Genomic DNA, 22,727 nt, shown 5'->3' with positions numbered 1-22,727 from the left:
GTTACTTTATGTTATGTTATTTTATTCTATTCTACTTTACTTTATGTTACTTTATGTTATGTTATTTTATTCTATTCTATTCTACTTTATGTTACTTTATGTTATGTTATTTTATTCTATTCTATTCTACTTTATGTTACTTTATGTTATGTTATTTTATTCTATTCTACTTTACTTTATGTTACTTTATGTTATGTTATTTTATTCTATTCTATTCTACTTTATGTTACTTTATGTTATGTTATTTTATTCTATTCTATTTTACTTTATGTTATTTTACTTTATGTTATTTTATTTTATTCTATTCTACTTTATGTTACTTTACTCTACGTTATGTTACTTTATTCTATTCTATTCTACTTTACTTTATGTTACTTTATGTTATTTTATTCTATTCTATTCTACTTTACTTTATGTTACTTTATGTTATGTTATTTTATTCTATTCTACTTTACTTTATGTTACTTTATGTTATGTTATTTTATTCTATTCTATTCTACTTTATGTTACTTTATGTTATGTTATTTTATTCTATTCTACTTTACTTTATGTTACTTTATGTTATGTTATTTTATTCTATTCTATTCTACTTTATGTTACTTTATGTTATGTTATTTTATTCTATTCTACTTTACTTTATGTTACTTTATGTTATGTTATTTTATTCTATTCTATTCTACTTTATGTTACTTTATGTTATGTTATTTTATTCTATTCTATTCTACTTTATGTTACTTTATGTTATGTTATTTTATTCTATTCTACTTTACTTTATGTTACTTTATGTTATGTTATTTTATTCTATTCTATTCTACTTTATGTTACTTTATGTTATGTTATTTTATTCTATTCTATTTTACTTTATGTTATTTTACTTTATGTTATTTTATTTTATTCTATTCTACTTTATGTTACTTTACTCTACGTTATGTTACTTTATTCTATTCTATTCTACTTTACTTTATGTTACTTTATGTTATTTTATTCTATTCTATTCTACTTTACTTTATGTTACTTTATGTTATGTTATTTTATTCTATTCTACTTTACTTTATGTTACTTTATGTTATGTTATTTTATTCTATTCTATTCTACTTTATGTTACTTTATGTTATGTTATTTTATTCTATTCTATTCTACTTTACTTTATGTTACTTTATGTTATGTTATTTTATTCTATTCTATTCTACTTTATGTTACTTTATGTTATGTTATTTTATTCTATTCTACTTTACTTTATGTTACTTTATGTTATGTTATTTTATTCTATTCTATTCTACTTTATGTTACTTTATGTTATGTTATTTTATTCTATTCTATTCTACTTTATGTTACTTTATGTTATGTTATTTTATTCTATTCTACTTTACTTTATGTTACTTTATGTTATGTTATTTTATTCTATTCTATTCTACTTTATGTTACTTTATGTTATGTTATTTTATTCTATTCTATTCTACTTTATGTTACTTTATGTTATGTTATTTTATTCTATTCTATTCTACTTTATGTTACTTTATGTTATGTTATTTTATTCTATTCTATTCTACTTTATGTTACTTTATGTTATGTTATTTTATTCTATTCTATTCTACTTTACTTTATGTTACTTTATGTTATGTTATTTTATTCTATTCTATTCTACTTTACGTTACTTTACCTTCTACTGTTATTTTTACTTTTATTTTTTTATTTTGTTTGGTTTGTCAAACGTACAAGATAACAGGTATAAGTATAAACATGGACATGAACAAAGGAAATTGGTACAAATAAATGAGGACAGTAGGACGGGGACGATAGGCACGCTGGTGCGCTTATGCACCCCCACCCCTTTACGGATCTCTTAGGAATGGGGGGAGGTCCACAGTAGACAGTTTAAGGTTAAAGTTACGGTGGTTTGAGGATGTAACAACGGAGTCAGGTAGAGCATTCCAGGCGTTGACCCCTCTTGCTGAATTGTGTTAATGTCCAATATACCGTGTGGTTTCCAGGCAGACGAGCTGTATTCAAGAATTGGTCTGGGAAAGGTTTTGTATGCCCTGGTACAATATTACCGGAGAAGAAGCTTCGCAAGATTAGGTTAATAACTCTTAATGCCTTAATGCTTGTAATAATCCGACACTAAGTGGCCATCTAGGGATTTCCCCCCCACCCCAATTTGGATGCTTTAATTGTCATTATATAATATAATTTTCAAATGCTTATCCCTAATTTAAATTTTAGTTTCTCAAGTTAGGATTTAGATGCTGTTTTCTTTATTGGTTGGGTTATATTGTACCCTGCCCTGAGGCCATTTGTGAGGGAGATGGCTGCTTTAGAAATATGAAATGTAGATAGCAATAGCACTTAGACTTATATACCCCTTTGCAGTGTTTTATAGCCCTCTCTAGGCAGTTTACAGAATCAGCCTCTTGTCCCCAACAATCTGGCTCCTCATTTTACCCACCTTAGGTGGATGGAAGTCTGAGTCAACCTTGAGCCAGTTAGATTCGAACTCCTGGCAGTGGGCAGAGTTTGTCTGCAATACTGGATTCTAACCGCTGCGCCACTACATAGAGATAGAGAGAGATAGATAGATGATAGATAGATAGATAGATAGATAGATAGATAGATAGATAGATAGATAGATGATAGATAGATGATAGATAGATAGATAGATAGATAGATAGATAGATAGATAGATAGATAGACAGAGAGAGAGAGAGAGAGAGAGAATAGATGTAGATTGATACATGGAAGAGAGAGAGTTGATAGATGGTAGATAAATGATGGATGGATGGATGGATGGATGGATGGATGGAGATTGATAGATTGATACCTAGATGGAAGAGAGAGATAATTGATAGATGGTGAGATGATAGTGGGAGGAAGGGAGGTATAGACAGGTAGACAGGCAAGTAGACAGACAGGTAGATAGGTAGATAATAGATGTAGATTGATAGATTGATAGATAGATGGAAGAGAGAGAGAGAGAATTGATAGATAGAAGATAGATGATGGATGGATGGATAGGTGATATAGATAGATAGATAGATAGATAGATAGATAGATAGATAGATAGATAGATAGATAGATAGATAGATAGATAGAGTTGATGGATTGATCAGCTTGGCTGGAATCTCCCCACTACAGATGGGTCCTCAATTTATGATCATAAATTGATCATAAATATGATCACCCTAACCCTAACCCTAACCAGTTGTCCAGCGTCTGAATTTTGATCACGTGACCACGGGGATGCCGCAGCAGTCTTAAGTGTGAGAAGTAGTTGTAAATCCCTTGTTTCAATGCCGTTGTCACTTCGAACGGTCACTAAACGAGTCAAGGATCACCTGTACGTCTGTCCGTTGGCCTGCAGGCAAACTTGTGAAACAAAAGAGCGTCGAATCGCTGAATTCGTGGCCGTCCCCGCCTCCTCCTCTGCCACCGATCGTGCCCATCCCGCCTCCGTGCCGGGCATCACCCCCCCAACCCGTGCATATCTACGAGGAGGAAGACCCTCCGCAGACGACATACGTGAACGAAGGTGAGTTGAGAGTGGCGGATCACGTGAGTGACATTACAATCCTCAGCACAGGGGTCAGCAAACTGCGGCTCTGGAGCCGCATGTGGCTCTTTCCTCCCTCTGCTGCGGCTCCGTCACCGGCCGGTGCCACAATTTTGAGAGGAGCTTCCGTTGGGGGGGGGGGAAAGAAGCACAGTGTGCCAGGAGAAGACTCTATGGCAAGAGGGGGGGGTTCCAGTTGTCTCCACAATTGATAGGGCGTTCGGTTATGACAGGTAGAGGAAAAAGTATGCCGCTCTAGGAGGAGATTCTGTGATGGGGGAACTGAACTTCTGGTCAGCTCCAGCATTGAACAGGGGGGCTTCCGGTTAGGACCTTTGTGGCTCCCGGTCAGTGGTGGGATTCAAATAATTTAACAACCGGTTCTCTGCCCTAATGGCCAGCTGAGTAGGTGGGGCTCGGTGGTCATGTGACTGGGTGGGTGTGGCCAACTCAACATCACTCCCGTCGACGGGCGCTTCGCCTTAGCTCTTACAATGTAATGAGGGTTAACCGGAGAGGCAGTTTCTGTAAGCAGGTCAACAAAGATGAGGCTAGAAACAACACCAGAATGTTTCCTTCCTGCCTTCCTTACAGGATTAGTGGGGAAAAAACAAAAGGAGATTTCTTCCAACAACCGGTTCTCCGAACTGCCTGGAAAGTTACCAACCGGTTCTCCCGAATAGGTGCGAACTGGCTAAATCCCACCACTGCTCCTGGTGTTTTCTTTTCTGTGGGAAACGGGTCCAAATGGCTCTTTGGGTATTTACGTTTGATGACCCCTGCCCAAGCGGAACGACAGCAGTGGCAGGAAGAGCATGCAATTTTAGAACACAGGTGTTTGGAAGGGGTGTAGAAAAAGGTCAAAATGGAAGACAACACTGTGAAATTTGGAGTTTTACACTGGTTGGAAATTTTATTTCTAAAAAAAATTTTTTTTTAATCCGTTTCATTTTAAATTATTCTGATTTTTAGCGTTAATTTTATTGATTGTCTTGGACACAGAGGTGGGATTCAGCTGGTTCGGAACAGTTTGGGAGAACTGGATGCTGATTTTACATCTGGTTTGCTCAAAGGGTAGTTGCAAGGACTGGCTGGCCCCGCCCACCCCTCCCCTCCCAGGAGTCTCCACACCAGTGGTGGGTTCCGGGCGGTATGGCCATACCGATAGTAGCTGGGAGCAGCGGCCACCATACAGGTACGGTGGCTCATTGGGCCCGCCTGCCTGCCCGCGGTCCAAAGCTGTTTATAACGCGACTGGCCAACTGCGCATGCGCACACAGCATGCGGTGCCTGTGCGACTTCTGCTGAGCAGCTGGGTGTCACAGGGCAGTGGCGTGCGCGCCCGGCCCTGTGCGCAGCATACCAGTTGTGACGGGTGTGGAATCCACCAGTGCTCCACGCAGCCCATTTTGGATGCCAGGTAAGTGCAGGGCCCACACGGAGTCTCCGGGACGCTTCCCGGAAGTTCTGGAAGTCAGGAAAGGAGCGTGTTTCAGGCCTCCGGAGGGCCTCCGGAGCCCAGGGGAGGACATTTTCTCCCTCACGTATGCTGAAGGAAAGCCTCTGGAGCCTGGGGAGGGCAAAAACGCCTCCCCAACCCGCCGTGATGCCGGAGGCCGAGTAGGCCACGCCCATTATGGCCACACCCACCCAGCAACCAGACAGAGAACTGGTTGCTAAAATTTTTGAATCCCACCCCACATCGGACACCACCCAGAGCCCCTCTCTTGAAGGAGAGGGACACAGTTAGGAAATATGAAATATAAATACAGAAATAGAGTTTGTTGGTACTTCAAAGGCTGTTTCCTGTCCATACGGGCAAATCAGGGGTCTGATTCTGGATTCCAAGGAGTCCTGGAATTACGATGGAATGTTTAGCGACGTTCGCAACTGCAGTGGGGGGCTTTATGGGCCGTAAAACACTTCAGGCTGTCATAAAACGGGGTCTGATTTGGGATTGCAAATAGTCCTTGACTTACGACCATCATTTAATGACTCCTCGGAATCAGAACAGGGGCTTTATATGGGCCATAAAACATTTCTGGTTGTCATAAAATGAAGTCTGATTCAGGATTGCAAGTAGTCCTCGACTTACGACCATCATTTAATGAGCACTTGCAATTTTTACGACCCGTAAAGCACTTTTGGCTGTCATAAAATGAGTCTGATTTGGGATTGCAGTTAGCTCCCTACTTATGACTGCCATTTAATGACCATTCGCAACTGGGACAGGGTGCCCCATGGCCCGTAAAACAATTCTGGCTGTAATAAAAAAATCCCTCAAGTCACATGACTGCATTTCGGCTACTTGGCAACCTGTTTGCATTTACAACCAGTTGCCAAGTGCTTTGTGGTTACGTGATTATCCTTTGAGACTTTTGTTTTCCCGCCGGCTTCCCCAGAAAGTCATTGGGGAAGACGGCAGGAAGGTTGCAAGCAGAAGGGAGGCTGGATTTGAGGTTTGTTCCCCCAGTGGATTGAAGGGCAATCCTCCTGCACTCTGGAGGAATGGCTGGAAACCTGAGACTTTTTTTCCCCCTGCTGGCTTCCCCAGAAAGTCATTGGGGAAGACGGCAGGAAGGTTGCAAGCAGAAGGGAGGCTGGATTTGAGGTTTGTTCCCCCAGCGGATTGAAGGGCAATCCTCCTGCACTCTGGAGGAATGGCTGGAAATCTGAGACTTTTTTTTTCCCTGTCGGCTTCCCCAGAAAGTCATTGGGGAAGACGGCAGGAAGGTTGCAAGCAGAAGGGAGGCTGGATTTGAGGTTTGCTCCCCCAGCGGATTGAAAGGCAAACCTCCTGCACTCTGGAGGAATGGCTGGAAATCTGAGACTTTTTTTTCCCCTGCTGGCTTCCCCAGAAAGTCATTGGGGAAGACGGCAGGAAGGTTGCAAGCAGAAGGGAGGCTGGATTTGAGGTTTGTTCCCCCAGCGGATTGAAGGGCAATCCTCCTGCACTCTGGAGGAACGGCCAGAAATCTGAGAGTTGTTTTTTTTTCTGCCGGCTTCCCCAGAAAGTCATTGGGGAAGACGGCAGGAAGGTTGCAAGCAGAAGGGAGGCTGGATTTGAGGTTTGTTCCCCCAGCGGATTGAAGGGCAATCCTCCTGCACTCTGGAGGAACGGCTGGAAATCTGAGACTTTTTTTTTTCCTGCTGGCTTCCCCAGAAAGTCATTGGGGAAGACGGCAGGAAGGTTGCAAGCAGAAGGGAGGCTGGATTTGAGGTTTGCTCCCCCAGTGGATTAAAAGGCAATCCTCCTGCACTCTGGAGGAACGGCCGGAAATCTGAGACTTTTTTTTTTCCTGCCGGCTTCCCCAGAAAGTCATTGGGGAAGACGGCAGGAAGGTTGCAAGCAGAAGGGAGGCTGGATTTGAGGTTTGCTCCCCCAGCGGATTGAAAGGCAAACCTCCTGCACTCTGGAGGAACGGCCGGAAATATGACCGTAAAAATAGGGCTCGACTTACGACCCAAATTGAGCCCAACACTTCTGTTGATTAGCGAGACAGTTGCTAAGTGAGTCTTGCCCCATTTGATGATCTTTCTCGCCACAGTTCAGTGAATTTCTCCAATGGTTAAGTGAGTAACCCGATCGTTGAGCGATTCTGCTTTCCCCCTGGACTTTGCTTGTCGCAAAAGGGGATCACGTGACCCCTGGCTCGTCATAAATGCGAGCCAGTTGCCCGTTTTGATCACATGACTTTGGGGATGCTGCAAGTGTGGAAAAAAAACAGTCGTGTCAGGGTTTTTGAAAGTGCCATTGCAACGTCAAACAGTCGCTAAATGAACTGTTGTAAGTCAAGGATTAATTGCACTGTCTGGTTTTTTTGAAATGAAATTTTCTGCCAGGAGAATTGAAGTATGTTTTCTCCCACCTTTCCACCCGGGACAGGTGTGGCGTGGGATCAACCCGGGGACCAGGAAGCGTGGTGGAAGGGGCCGCCCCCACCTGTTCGTGTACCTCCCAAGCCACCAAAGAAGCCACCTAAGCCAGGTATGACTTGGGAGACTTGTGTCCTTGTGTCGAGACAATTATTGCCATCCAGCCACAAAAGCAACAAGCTAGTTTGGTCTCTCCAGGTGTGTTCAGTTCACAGGACTGTATCCGAAGGGCCTTGACCTGTGAATCCTGATCTCTTTTTCTAAAATATAAAAACAAAAAAAACAAAAAAATAAAATTAGGGGTTCTAGTCCTCATGATTCTGCCAACTTCAATAGGAGCACTGGATGTTATGTGCTAAGGTAGTGTTGAAAGAAATGTCCTTTTGGGTTCAGCTCCAAGTGGGGAAGAAGACACTGGAGACATGGAGGCTGCTTGGAAAGATGGTTTATTGTTGGACAGGACAACATGGCTTGAGCCCTGAACAGAAAAGGTGATCACAGGCTTCAATGTTGGTGGAGAAGAAGAGAAGGGCTGAGGGAGGGGCTTGCTAGGCTTTTATACCCTGTTCAGTCCCACCTCTCTGTTTCCTGTTCCTGTGTAAGAAATGTATTCTGACTGGTTGTCAGACTCCCAAGGTGCCATGCAGGGGGCTACTCTCTAGGCTGTGATGAGTTCTCAGTTGCCTTGTGGTCAGTTGAGTAATATCTCTTCCCCCTACAGCTGCAGTGAGGAGAAGTCTTTATTATGTAAAGTGGGCTAGCCTGGCCATCTTAATGGCCCATTAGCTGGGGATGGGCAGAAAGCTATAGGCAACTATTCTGTCTTTTCAAACATGTTTCTTTTCACATCCAGAGAAATATTCTGCCTTTTCAATATTTCCTAGGATATTTCATTTTTCTGGGAGAGGGCTGGGTGATAACTTCCCACAGTAGGTAATGGGCCAGCGGGCAGGATCTCTTCTATGGTTGAAGGAGGTATAAATCTCTTTTCCTGGTTTCTTATATGCAGTGTGGAATTTGGAGATACAGTCAATCCTTGGCTTACAAAGTGGCCATTCAGAGTTATAGGATAGGATAGAATAGAGCTGGAAGGGACCTTGGAGGTCTTCTAGTCCAACCCGCTGCTCAAGCAGGAGAACCTACACCACTTCAGACAAACGGTTATCCAATCCCTTCTTTAAAACTTCCAGTGTTTGGAGCATTTACAACTTCTGTCATTCCACTGATTGATTGTTCTCACTGTCAGGAAATTTCTCCTTAGTTCTAAGTTGCTTCTCTCCTTGATCAGTTTCCACCAGAGGTGGTTACTCAGAAGGTTATGACCCATTCTGGAGAACCGGTAGCGGAAATTTTGAGAACAGGTAAATACCACCTCTGATTGCCCCTGCCCCCATCTATTCTCTCCCCCGCCCCCGAGTCCCAGCTGATCGGGAGGGAATGGGGATTTTGCAGGAACCTTCCCCTGGAGTGAGGAGGCAATGGAGATTTTAGTGTCCTTCCCCTGTCACGCCCACCAAGCCTGTAGTATAAGCTTTTGCATCCCACCACTGGTTTCCCCCCATTGCTTCTTGTCCTGCCTTCTGGTGCTTTGGAGAATAGCTTGACTGCCTCTTCTTTGTGGCAGCTCCTGAGATATTGGAAGGCTGCTATCATGTCTCCCCTGGTCCTTCTTTTCATTAAACTAGACATACCCAGTTCCTGCAACGGTTCCTCATATGTTTCAGTCCCCTAATCATCATATTGCTCTTATAATACAATAGCAAAGTTGGAAGGGATCTTGGAGGTCTTCTAGTCCAACCCCCTGCCTAGGCAGGAAACCCTATACCGTTTCAGACAAATGGCTCTCCAACATCTTCGTAAAGACTTCCAGTGTTGGAGCATTCACAACTTCCAGAGGCAACTTCTGTTTCACTGGTTAATTGTCCTCACTGTTAAGGAAATTTACTCCTCAGTTCTAAGTTGCTTCTCTCCTTGATTAGTTTCCATCCATTGCTTTTTGTTCTGCCCTCAGGTGCCTTGGAGAATAGCTTGACTCCCTCTTCTTTGTGGCAACCCCTGAGATATTGGAACACTGCTGTCATGCCTCCCCTCGTCCTTCTTTCTCTTAAACTAGACGTACCCAGTTCCTGCAACCGTTCCTCATATGTTTTAGTCTCTCCAGTCCCCTGATCATCTTTGTTGCTCTTCTCTGCACTCTTTCCAGAGTCTCCACATCTTTTCTACATTGAGGCAACCAATACTGGACGCCGTATTCCAAGTGTGGCCTTACCAAGGCCTTATAAAGTGGTATTAACCTTTCATGTGATCTTGATTCTATCCCTCTGTTGTTGCAGCCTAGAACTGTGTTGCTTCTCTCCTTGATTAGTTTCCACCCATTGCTTCTTGTTCTACCCTCAGGTGCCTTGGAGAATAGTTTGACTCCCTCTTCTTTGTGGCAACCCCTGAGATATTGGAAGACTGCTATCATGTCTCCCCTGGTCCTTCTTTTCATTCAACTAGACACACCCAGTTCCTGCAACTGTTCGTCATATGTTTTAGTCTCCAGTCCCCTAATCCTCTTTGTGGCTCTTCTCTGCACTCTTTCTAGAGTCTCAACATGTGCTTTTCTTAATCTCTTAAAGGCACCTCTCTCGAAGATAAATCTTCCCCCAGACGTGATATCCCCTCCACCAAAGAGAAGACTTTGTTAGTCAAAAACATTACTACTGGTAAGTTACTTTATTGTGCCACTTACAAGATTCCATCCATATGTCATTAATTGCAGTTACGCCCATGACCACAATCCCAAATTTTCTGTTGTTGAGTGAGACGTTTGTTAAGCGGATAACGGGCTTGTTAAGTGAATCCAACTCCCCCGTTGACCTTGCTGGTCAGATGGTTGCAAAAGGGGGACCACGGGATGCTGAGACCGTCATAAATATGAGCCAGTTGCCAAGAATTTTGATCATGTGGCTGGGGGGGAGCCACAATTGCTGTAAAACACTCAGAAGTCGCTTTTTTCGGTGGTATCATAACTTTGAAGGGTCGTTAAACAAACGGTCGTAAGTCGGAAACTACCTGCAGGCATTTTTTTTGTTACTAGTAAATTGTAGTCACGTGACTTTGGCACGGAGCAACTTGCTAAAGGTAAGCTAACGCTTTCAATTTGTGGTCGTGTGACTGTAGGGGAGGCGGTGGGACATTTACAGCAACCTGTTCTCACTCGGCCTTCGCGAAAGCAAGAAACAGGCTCCCCACCAAGAAAATAGCAATAGCAATAGCAGTTAGACTTATATACCGCTTCATAGGGCTTCCAGCCCTCTCTAAGCGGTTTACAGAGTCAGCATATCGCCCCCAACAACAATCCGGGTCCTCATTTTACCCACCTCGGAAGGATGGAAGGCTGAGTCATCCTTGAGCCGGTCAGGCTCAAACTGCTGGCAGTGGGTAGAGTCAGCCTGCAATACTGCATTTAAACCACTGCAACACCAGAGTTAGAGAGAGACAAAGAGGTGATAAATAGATAGATAGATAGATAGATAGATAGATAGATAGATGGATGGATGGATGGATGGATGGATGGATGGATGGATGGATGGATAGATGATAGATAGATAGGTAGATAGATAGATAGATAGATAGATGATAGATAGATAGATGGATGGATGGATGGATGGATGGATGGATGGATGGATGGATGGATAGATAGATAGATAGATAGATAGATAGATAGATAGATAGATGGATGGATAGATGATAGATAGATAGATAGATAGATAGATAGATGGATAGATGATAGATAGATAGATAGATAGATAGATGGATGGATAGATGATAGATAGATAGATAGATAGATAGATAGATAGATAGATAGATAGATAGATATAGATATAGATATAGATACAGATACAGATACAGATACAGATACAGATACAGATACAGATACAGATACAGATACAGATATAGATATAGATATATAGAGATAGAATAGCAATAGCAATAGCAGTTAGACTTATATACCGCTTCATAGGGCTTTCAGCCCTCTCTAAGCGGTTTACAGAGTCAGCATATTCGCCCCCAACAACAATCCGGGTCCTCATTTTACCCACCTCGGAAAGATGGAAGGCTGAGTCAACCCTGAGCCGGTGAGATTTGAACAGCCGAACGGCAGAACTAGCAGTCAGCTGAAGTAGCCTGCAGTACTGCATTTAACCACTGCGCCACCTCGGCTTTATTTACACTTTTGGAATTAACTACATTCCCCAAGAAAAAGTCCAGACAAGATGTTCATTGGAACAATAGTCCTTATCAGCTCATTATGCCAGCGGATCTGGCCGCAGATTCGAACAGTGGGGAGGTTGGGGAAGAAGATGGGCCAGTCCTAGAGTCTGGGGAAGGATCTGATGAGGGCTCTGTGTCGGAGGCAGAGAGGGGGCCAGGGCCGTCTTGACAGTTATCAGCTGCCTCCGGAGTCAGGCATCAGTGAGGCAGAAGAACAGCTGGAGCCTGTTCTCAGTACGCGCATGCACAGAGCTTCCAGACAAAGGGAGCAGCTAAAGGGAACAGATAAAGAATTGAACTTTGTCTGGATTGTTTTATGTCATTCTCAAGCTAGGCTGATAAATACTGCCATTCAATGAATGCAGGTAGTCCTCGACTTACGACAGTTCGTTTAGTGACCGTCCGAAGTTACAACGGCACTGAAAAAAGTGACTTGCGACTGTTTTTTTACACTTACGACCCCTGCAGCATCCCCATGGTCACGTGATTTGCATTCAGAGGCTTGTCAAATGACTCGTATTTATGACGGTTGCCATGTCCCGAGGTCAGGGGATCCACTTTTGCAACCTTCTGACAAGCCAAGTCAATGGAAAAGCCAGATTCACTCAACAACCGTGCAACTGATTTAACAATTGCAGTGATTCACTTAACAAATGCAGCTGGCAGCAGATTCGGAGAGTGAGGAGGTTGGGGAGGAACCTGGGCCAGTCCTGGAGTCTGGGGAAGGTCTGAGGAGGGCTCTGCATCGAGAGGGGGCCAGGGCCGTCTGTCAGTTCTCATCTGCCTTCGGAGTGAGACATCAGTGAGGCAGAAGAACAGCTGGAGCCTGTTCCCAATGTGCGCATATGCAGAGCTGCCAATGAAGGGAACAGCTAAAGAACAGGGGTCCGCTTGGGAGTAAGGCCACAGGTGGATAGTGAATGGCCCCTCCCAAAGGGAATAAAAGAGGAGCAACAGGGGAGTGGAGTTTGCAGGAGACAATGAGTTCAATTCAATTAGGGTGAAGATCTGTTCCTGACTTCTTGCCAAGTATTGTCTGCTACAGAGTGGCGTTTGGAAGATATTGGCCTGGTTGCTCTCCAAGCCTGATAAAGGTCTGTGGTTGTGAAATCTCTTGGTCTTTCAAGAGATTGTTGGCCGGGTCTTTGCTGAAGAGGAATTCACTTTAAACTAAATAAAAGAGGTTTTATCGGGACGAGGAGTCGGCTTCGTGCTTTTGGGGAGCCTCGGTCAGAACAAAGGCAGTCTTTGTCGCACGAAACACAGAAGGAGAAAACTTTCCAGAAATACGAACAGTTGTCTGCAACAACCAAACCACTCCCTTTTCATCCTATTTATTCCCCAGCCAGGGAGGAGCCAGTCAGGGTCTATGTTTGTTTTGCTTCCTGAGCCAGCTCATTGTCCTCCATTGCTCACCTCTCCTATCTGCTCTGTGGATATGCGCATTTGAAACAGGCCTCAACTGTTCCTCCTCCACACTCATCTCAGCCTCCAAAGGCAGCTGCCTCTCCGGTGGCTGGGAAATATCCGACGCAGATCATCCATCAGAGCCTTCCCCAGACCCCAGGACTGGCCCAACCTCCTCATCGTCCAAGTCCGTCGCCAGCTCCGCAGGACGCTGGTGGGCCACCTGCTGTGCTTTACAGGGTTGTAAAACCCCCGTTTTGTGGCTGTCCTAACTTCAGACGGTTGTAAGACGAGGTGGTCGTTATACAAGGACTCCCTTTAATTTCCATACCTGGGTTGTTTGTTTGTCTGTTTACTCTGCAAGCACTCTTTGCCTGTGTGTTGCTGACGTGTTGTTTTCTCTCTGCAGCCATGACCGAGGAGCTGAAACTCAAACTTCAGGAACGAAGGGCCAAGATGGAGGATTAAAAGACGGCGGACATTTTGATTAAAGAATCCACACGGTGACAAGGAAATAGAGGAACCGGCTGAATTCCCAACCAAAATCTACCTCTGGATCCTTCTGGATCTGCTCTCTCGGGCGAACCAGCAATCCTGTTTTGTGAGTTGGATCAGAAAACCCACCCCTTGATCTGCCTTTGACTCTCCTGGGCTGCTGTGATGTCACACAGCCAGCACAAATCTCACAATTAAAAGTCAAGAAGGAGATTTAGGGAGAGTTCCCAAACGTGGCACGAAGAAATAACCAATCAGTCTTGGATCCAGGAAATAATTAACCAGTGGAATGACTTGCCACCAGAGGTTTGTGGGTGCTCCAACACTGGAGGTTTTTAGGAAGAGACTGGACAAACATTGGTCTGAAATATTATAGGACCGTGATGGCGAATCTACTGCATGGGTGCGAAAGTGGCACACAGAGCCCTCTCTACAGGCACACGACCGGTTGCCCCAGCTCAGCTACACCATGTATGTGCACGCACCTCCCCCCGGCCAGCTGATTTTCGGGTCTCTGCTGCAAAACTCTCTCTCGCACGTTTTTAGCTCCCAGGAGGCTTCAGGGAGGAACTGGGTATGTCTAATTTAATGAAAAGAAGGACCAGGGCAGACATGATAGCAGTCTTCCAATATCTCAGGGGTTGCCACAAAGAAGAGGGAGTCAAGCTATTCTCCAAGGCACCTGAGGACAGAACAAGAAGCAATGGGTGGAAACTAATCAAGGAGAGAAGCAACTTAGAACTGAGGAGAAATTTCCTGACAGTTAGAAAAATTAATCTGTAGAACAGCTTCCCTCCAAAAGTTGTGAATGCCCCAAGTTTGGAAGTCTTTAAGAAGATGTTGGATAGCCATCTGTCTGAAACAGTGTAGGGTTTCCTGCCTAGGCGGGGGGTTGGACTAGAAGACCTCCAAGGTCCCTTCCCACTCTGCTATTCTCTTAGTCCACCACCCTACTCAAGCAGGAGACCCTATACCATTTCAGACAAGTGACTGTGCAGTCTCTTCTTAAAAACCTACAATGATGATGTAAATTATGTAGAAGAGATGTGGAGACTCTAGAAAGAGTGCAGAGAAGAGCAACAAAGAGGATTAGGAGACTGGAGGCTCAAACCTATGAAGAACGGTTGCAGGAACTGGGTGTGTCTAGTTTACTGAAAAGAAGGACCAGGGAGACATGATAGCAGTGTCTTAATATCTCAGGGGCTGCCCCAAAGAAGAGGGGGTCAACGTATTCTCTACAGCCCCTGAAGGCAGGACAGGAAGCAATGGGTGGCAACTAATCAAGAAGAGAAACAATCTGGAATTAAGAAGAAATTTCCTGACAATTATAACAATTAGTCACTGGAACAACTTGCCACCAGAAGCTGTTGGTGCTCCATCAACTGGAGGTTTTTAAGAAGAGATTGGACAGGCATTTGCCTGAAATGGCATAGGGCATCTCCTGCTTCAGCAAGGGGTTGGACTAGAGGACCTCCAAGGTCCCTTCCGCCATTCCACTATTCTGGAAATGGAGTCCTTTGCCGCCTGTTCCAGCACAGGTTTACTGAGAAGTAAATCCCCAAGTGTGCAAGAAGGAGCTAGATGGGTTTTCCAGCTTTCTCTGGTCTTCTTCTTAATTCGCTTAGTGGCGGGAAGATGGCAGGGTCCGGGTGGATTTGTTTGAAATCAATCAAATCAAATTATTTGAAAAGCGGGGAGGCGGCAACAGTCGCAAATGTGGGAAACGGTCATAAGTCACTTTTTTCAGTGCCGTTGTAACTTCCACCAGTCACTAAACGAACCGTGGTAAATCCGAGGACTAGCTATACGAGGCCACATTCCTTAACCATTAATTGGTCTAATAAATAAATCCCTGTTCATCGGAAAACATAATTTTTCTCACCATGTTCATCCTGAACTACTAGCCCTTCATGACTAGGATGTGTTAACTCGTGGCACGACAAAACCGCGGTCCACTAAAGCGCGCTCGACGAAAGTGCGTACGTGACGTCATCAGCAGCGTGACAAATACGACCGCGGAGAAAAAAGGGCGCTTTAAAAAGCGCATTTAAAGCAAGCCGATTCACGTAAAGGTAAGGGTTAGGTTTAGGGTTAGGTTTAGGGTGAGGTTAAGGGTTAGGGTTAGGTTTAGGGTTAGGTTAAGGGTTAGGTTTAGGGTTAGGTTTAGGGTTAGGTTTGGGGGGGTTAGGTTTACATTTACGCGTTAATTTTAACTTTACCGCTCACAGCGTGCTGTTTTCGTCGTGCTGTGATGACGTCACGTACGCGCTTTCGTCGAGCGCGCTTTAGTCTACCGCGGTTTTGTGGTGGAACCGTGTTGACTTTCCCATGTGGCTCTTTATTTCCTGGAACCAGGGGTGGGTTCCTACCGGTTCAGTAGAACCGGTTCGTCAAATCTACCGAACCGGTTAGAAGAGGTTCCACCAGTGGACCAGGAAAGCAGGCCACACCTACAGAAGAGGTTCCAAATTTTTTTGAAACCCACCACTGCCTGGAACACAATAAAGAAATATTTTCTCGTCTTCATCCTTGCCTAGAAAGAGCTGAATGTGGGGAACACTAGGTGTGTGTGCAAGGTGTGTGTGTGTGTGGGGGGGCAGCCGTTGTGACTTGCACAGAGGTAAACTTAGTTTGCTTGCTGGTGCAGTAACCATGTTTCACGCAATGCTTTTCCATTTCCCCGTCATAAATTCAATTTTTAAAAGGATGGATGTGTTGCAGTGCTGATTAGTGACCAAAGCAGTTTAGGGAAATAACCCCTTCTTTTGGGGGGAAGAGAGGGAGGGAGGGATGGAGAGAGAGAGGGTGGAGTGAAAAGGGAGGGTGGGAGGGAGGAAGGGAAGGAGAGAAGGGGAGAGAGGAGGGAGGGAGGAAGAAAAGGAAGGAGAGAAGGAAAAAAGGGAGGGAGGGAGAGAGGGAGGGAAGGAAAGAGGAAAGAAAGATGAGGGGGGAAACTGGGGGGAAGGAAGGCGAAAAAGAAGGAAGGGTGCAGGGATAGGAAAAGAAAGGGAGAGGAAGGAAGGAAGGAAAAAAGGGAGGGAGGGAAAGAGGGAAGGAAGGAAAGAGGAAGGAGAGATGAGGAGGGAAACAGGGTGGGAAGGAAGGAAGAAAAAGAAGGAAGGGTACTAGGGAAGGGAGGAAAAGAAAGGGAAAGGAAGGAAGGAAAAAATGGAGGGAGAGAGGGAAGGAAGGAAAGAGGAAGGAGAGATGGGGGAAAGAGGGTGGGAAGGAAGGAAGGAGAAAAAGAAGGAAGGGTGCTGGGGATAGGGAGGAAAAAAAAGGGAGAGGAAGGAAGGAAGGAAAAAAGGGAGGGAGAGGGAAGGAAGGAAAGAGGGAAACGGGGCAGAGGAAGGAGAAAAGGAAAGAAAGAAAAAGAGGAAGGAAGAAAATTAACAGGGAAGAAAGGAAAAAGGAGAAGGAAATGGAAAAAGAGGAGGAAAGGAAAAGGGGAAAAGGAAGGAAATAGTTAAAGAAGGAAAAGGGACAGACCACGCGGGTACCGGTAGTAAAACCGGCATCAACCCACCCCTGGGAAAGCCCCCCCCTTCAATTGCCATGGCAACATTGACACCACACACACACGTCCAAAGGGGCAGAGCGTGCAGTGAGGCCTACATTAATAATTTTGATCGACCAGCCTAAATTTTTAATCAACCGTGAACTTGAATAGAAGGTTTACTAAACCAGGAGAGGCACAATATAGTCCCCTCTCTTGGACGGCTCAATCTCTGAAACAAAATCAATATTTTTCATTCAGGGGAGCCAAAAGAATCCATAAAAAGCGAATAAGCGAAGTTGTTTTATTATTTTGGCATTCACGGCCCACTCTCAATTATAAATCTATCCGCTTCAGTGACAAAAATAAAATAAAAATCAAAACATTTTGAGCAGGGACCAGTTTGGTCTAGTCAAGCGTGATTAAGTTATCAGGCTAGAAAGTGGGAGACTGTGAGTTCTAGTCCAGCTTTAGGCATGAAAGATGGATGGGGGATTTGGGGCCAATCTCCTAGAGACGGGGAATTCTAGTCCCGCCTTGGGCATGAAAGCCGTCTGGGTGACTTTGGGCCAATCACCTGGAGACGGTGAGTTCTAGTTCCACCTTAGGCATGAAAGATGGCTGAGTGACCTTGGACCAAACATCGGGAGACAGTGAGTTCTAGTCCAGCTTTAGGCATGAAAGCCGGCTGGGTGACTTTGCGCCAATCACCAGGAGACAGTGAGTTCTAGTTCCACCTTAGGCATGAAAGCCGGCTGGGTGACTTTGCGCCAATCACCAGGAGACAGTGAGTTCTAGTTCCACCTTAGGCATGAAAGCTGGCTAGGTGACTTTGGGCCAATCACCAGGAGACAGTGAGTTCTAGTTCCACCTTAGGCATGAAACCTGGCTTGGTGACTGTGGGCCAATCACCAGGAGATGGTGAGTTCTAGTTCCACCTTAGGCATGAAATCTGCCTGGGTGACTGTGGGCCAATCACCAGGAGACGGTGAGTTCTAGTTCCACCTTAGGCATGAAATCTGGCTGGGTGACTGTGGGCCAATCACCAGGAGATGGTGAGTTCTAGTTCCACCTTAGGCATGAAAGATGGCTGAGTGACCTTGGACCAATCACCAGGAGACAGTGAGTTCTAGTTCCACCTTAGGCATGAAATCTGGCTTGGTGACTGTGGGCCAATCACCAGGAGATGGTGAGTTCTAGTTCCACCTTAGGCATGAAAGATGGCTGAGTGACCTTGGACCAATCACCAGGAGACAGTGAGTTCTAGTTCCACCTTAGGCATGAAAGATGGCTGAGTGACCTTGGACCAATCACCAGGAGACAGTGAGTTCTAGTTCCACCTTAGGCATGAAAGATGGCTGAGTGACCTTGGACCAATCACCAGGAGACAGTGAGTTCTAGTTCCACCTTAGGCATGAAAGTCGGTTGGTTGACTTTGGAGACAGTCTCTTTCTCAGGCCAAACCACCTCACAGGGCTGTTGTTTTGGGAGAAATACGAGGAAGGAGGTGTGTGGGATACATTCACCATCTTGAGTTAAATAGAATCATGACAAACATGCTCTGGGCCCTTTGGAAAAGAAAATGGAAAGGAGAATCTTCTAAGTCTCCATCTTAAAATGAGTAGGTAAGTAGAAAATATATATATATACACACACACACACACACATACATATATATATATACACACACACATACATACATACATACATACATAGATACATACATACATACATACATACATACATACATACATACATACATACATACATACATACATACATATATATATATATATATATATATATATATATATATTGTGCTGATAAATAAATAAAGGGAGACTAGTATAGATCTATTTCAAGCTATTTAGCTCTCATCAGCTAGCCATACCCTTACTGGGATTTGAAGTAAGAATATATATATATAAATTTATTTATTGGTTATGAGGCCAAAGGCTTAGTTTTGTGGGTTTCACTAGTCTCAACTGGCACTTTTCTCAACCTTTTAAGATGCGTGGACTTCAATTCCCAGAATTCCTCAGCCATCCAGTCTTTTCTATGCCTCCTACGGTACGACCACAATAGGAACCAGAACTTCCATGGCTAAACCAGGTGGTTGTTAAGGGAGTCACACCCAGTTTTACAACCTTTGTTAAGCGAATCAGTGCAGTTGTTAAGAAAATCACGTGATTGGTAAGTGAATTCAGTTTCCCTCATTGATTTTGCTTGGAAGTTGGGAGGGAGGGAGACGAAGGAAGGAGGGAGGGAGGGGGAAGGAAGGAAGGGAAAAAAGAGAAGGAAAGGAAGGAGAGAGATAGGGGGAAGGAAGGAAGGAAGGAAAGAAAAAAGAGAAGGAAGGAAGGAGAGAGGGAGGGGAAGGAAGGAAAAAAGGGAGAGGGAAGGAAGGAAGGAAGAGAGGGAAGGGAGGGAAGGAAGAAAAAAGGGAGAAGGAAGGAAGGAGAGGGAGGGGGAAGGAAGGAAGGAAAAAAGGAAAAAAAGGGAGAGGGAAGGAAGAAAAGAAGAGAAGGAGGGGAAGGAAGGAAAAAAGAGAGAAGAAAGGAAGGAGAGAGGGGGAAGAAGGTAGGAAAAAAGGGAGTGTGAAGGAAGGAGGGAGGGAGGAGGGAGGGGGAAGGAAGGAAGGAAAGAAAAAGGGAGAGTGAAGGAAGGAAGGAGGGAAGGGGAAGGAAGGAAGGAAAAAAGAAAAGAAAGGAAGGAAGGAGAGGGAGGGGGAATGAAGGAAGGAAAAAAGAGAGAAGGAGAGAGGAAGGAGGGGAAGAAGGAAGAAAAAAAGGGAGAGTGAAGGAGGAGGGAGAGGGAGGGGAAAGGAAGGAAGGAAAAAAGGGAGAGGGAAGGAAGGAAAGAAGAGAAGGAGGGGAAGGAAGGAAAAAAGAGAGAAGAAAGGAAGGAGAGAGAAGGGGGAAGAAGGAAGGAAAAAAGGAAGTGTGAAGGAAGGAGGGAGGGGGAAGGGAGGGGGAAGGGAGGGGGAAGAAAGGAAAAAAGAGAAGGAAGGAGAGAGGAGGGGGAAGAAGGAAGGAAAAAAGAGAGAAGGAAGGAAGGAGAATGCTAGTTGCCAAGCACCCAAATTTTGATAGCATGACTGAGCAGCTGCTGTGACAGTCATAAGTACAAGGACCTGGCCTCAGACACTTTTTCAGCCCCACTGTAACTTTAAACCGTCACTCAATGAATGGTTGTATGGTAGGGACTGCCTCTAATGGGCTCCCCAGAACCACGGGGGTGGAAAAGTGGTTTTGTTTTGTGGGGGGTAGATCTCAACTTCTGTATTTCCGAAATTTATTACGAAGGTCAGAAACTGGTCGAAGGGTCAGACACGAAAAGGAACCAAACAACCAACAAATCTCATTTTGTAATGCGAATTGACCTCCCTTGATCTGGCCCATCATTTCTGGATTATTTCTGGTTTATTAATGAAATTACACATTTCATTCATTTGGCTTAAAAGTGTTGCTTTAACAATTCCACCTTTAAGTGAGTTTGCCCAGATTTCCCCAGAAAAGAGCTGATTGAATCAACATTTCCGCACTACTCTCCTTCTCAAATAAACGTTAAGTTTCTCTCCCTCATGGAGGAGAAAAGACACTCGAGGAAAAGCAACATAGTTTTGTGATCTCCAAGGATTGAGGTGAGGTAAGTCCTGGACTTACGACCACAATTGAGCCCAAAACTTTCTGTTGCTAAGGGAGACAGTTGTTAAGTGAGTTTTGCCCCATTTTATGACTTTTCTGGTCACATTTGTTAAGTGAATCCCTGCAGTTGTTAAGTGAGTAACAAGGTTGTTAAGTGAATCTGGCTTCTCCATTGACTTTGCTTGTCAGAAGATCTCGCAAAAGGGGATCACATGACCCCCCCAGGACACTATGACCGTCATAAATATGAGTCGGTGGCCAAGGGCCTGAATTTGGAGTTTTGCCTCATTTTACAACCTTTCTTGCCACAGTTGTTAAGCAAATCCCTGCAGTTGTTAGTCGTACATGGTTGTTAAGTGAGCCCGGTTTTGATTGTGCTTGCTGGAAGGTTGCAAAAGGGAATCACCTAACCCTGAGGTGATGCCAGGATCATAATTACAGGTAGTCCTCGATTTACGACAGTTCATTTGGTGACCGTAGTTGCAAGGGCACTGAAAAAAGCGACTTATGACCGCTTTTTCACACTTATGACCAGTGCAGCATTCCCATGGACACGTGATCAAAATTCAAATGCTTTTGCAACTGATTCATATTTATGACGGTCGCAGTGTCCCAGGGTCATGGGATCCCCTTTGCGTCCTTCAAAGTCGGTGTGTGTGTGTGAAACCAGATTCACTTAACAACCGTGTCACCAATTCAACAACTGCAAACGTGGCAATAAATGTGATAAAATGCACTAAAAATCACTTAACAAGTGTCTCGCTTAGCAACAGAAATTTTGGACTCAATTCTGGCCATAGGTTGAGGACTAAATGTATGAACCAGTTGCCAAGAATCTCAGTTTTGATCACCTGAACATGGGGATTCTGCAAACAGTTATTCAGTGTGAAAAATGGTCGTAAACCCCCTTTTATTAGTGCCGTTTCAGTCGCTAAACGAACAATTGTTAAGTTAAGGATGATCTGTAGTTGTGATTTTTTTTCTGCATTTAATATTTTTACTACTGTCTCTTAGTATTTCACTGCTTTATTGTTTTGTTATTGTGTGATAGGGCATTACAATCAAGTTATTTGCTTACAGCACTGAACTGGACAATGCTATCAGAGCTTGGAAGCTAAGCAACATTTGCTCGGGTTAATCATTGGATGGGCGACATCATCAGGGAATTCCAAATCCGACTGTTAAAAGTTGGAAAAGCTTCACAGAACAAAATTACGAGACCCTTTGATGGCGTTGCCAAGGTAGCAATACGGACGTTATCACCAAAAGCAGGGTTCCCCAACCTCAATCCCTTGAAAGGACTCCAACTCCCAGAATTCCCCAGCTAACGGTTGCTAAATGGAACAGGGGCACTCTCCAATATCTGCAAACTCGGATCGATTATATGACAGATTTCCTTTCTAAGCAGCCTTTTATTCGGAAACATGAGGACTAGAATCTTAGTCGATTCGCGACTAGAATCTTAGTTGTCTCCTTGAGGACTAGAAACTTTTTTTTTGAAGATTAGAATCTTAAATTTCTTCTTGAGGGCTAGCATCTTAGTTTATTCTTCCGGATAAAATCATGACTCAAATAAGAGGGAAGGGAAAATGGTTTTCTCCCCTCAGAAGAAATAAGCTAACTTTTGCAAACCAACCGCCAAAATTGCAACAAATCCAGTGTTTATACATTGAAGCCACGTTCTCCTTTTTCCAAAAACCAGCAATATATATATATATATATATATATATATATATATATATATATATATATATATATATATATATATATATATATATATATATATATTGGATTGGTTGAGTCGTTCATTCTTAGCCCAGGCCAGATTAAAAATGTCTCATTTTTGCAGAATTTTGCTCTTTGCAACAGGAGTGGCTTGTCTCTGTAATTTTGGGAAAAAAATTGGGGGGGGGGTCAGGAAACCAGACAATGCACAGTGCTTTTATTGTCCTCCCCCCCCCAAACCACGTTTTTGTGCTACTCGAGAGGTGCCATCTCG

The 22,727-nt window shown here is 44.1% G+C and overlaps 1 protein-coding gene across 1 annotated transcript in view; it reads left to right on the top strand.

Annotated features, from left to right (window-relative positions):
- The window catches only part of STAP2 (signal transducing adaptor family member 2), a 29,700-nt gene extending 14,243 nt beyond the window's left edge, over window positions 1-15,457 (top strand). Inside the window, 4 exon segments of the mRNA XM_087703347.1 lie at window positions 3,359-3,526; window positions 7,434-7,535; window positions 10,045-10,131; window positions 13,500-15,457. Coding sequence (XP_087559473.1) covers window positions 3,359-3,526; window positions 7,434-7,535; window positions 10,045-10,131; window positions 13,500-13,558 — 416 coding nt within the window. The 3' untranslated portion in view covers window positions 13,559-15,457.
- Window positions 15,458-22,727: the final 7,270 nt, after the last annotated feature.

This window comes from Thamnophis sirtalis, unplaced genomic scaffold (assembly GCF_051295495.1).
Source record: "Thamnophis sirtalis isolate CommonGarterSnake01/CBP01778 unplaced genomic scaffold, rThaSir2_p1.2 scaffold_1, whole genome shotgun sequence".
Lineage (NCBI taxonomy): Eukaryota > Metazoa > Chordata > Lepidosauria > Squamata > Natricidae > Thamnophis > Thamnophis sirtalis.
The sequence above is the reverse complement of the archived record's forward strand: the minus strand, read 5'-3'. Positions and strand labels throughout refer to the sequence as shown.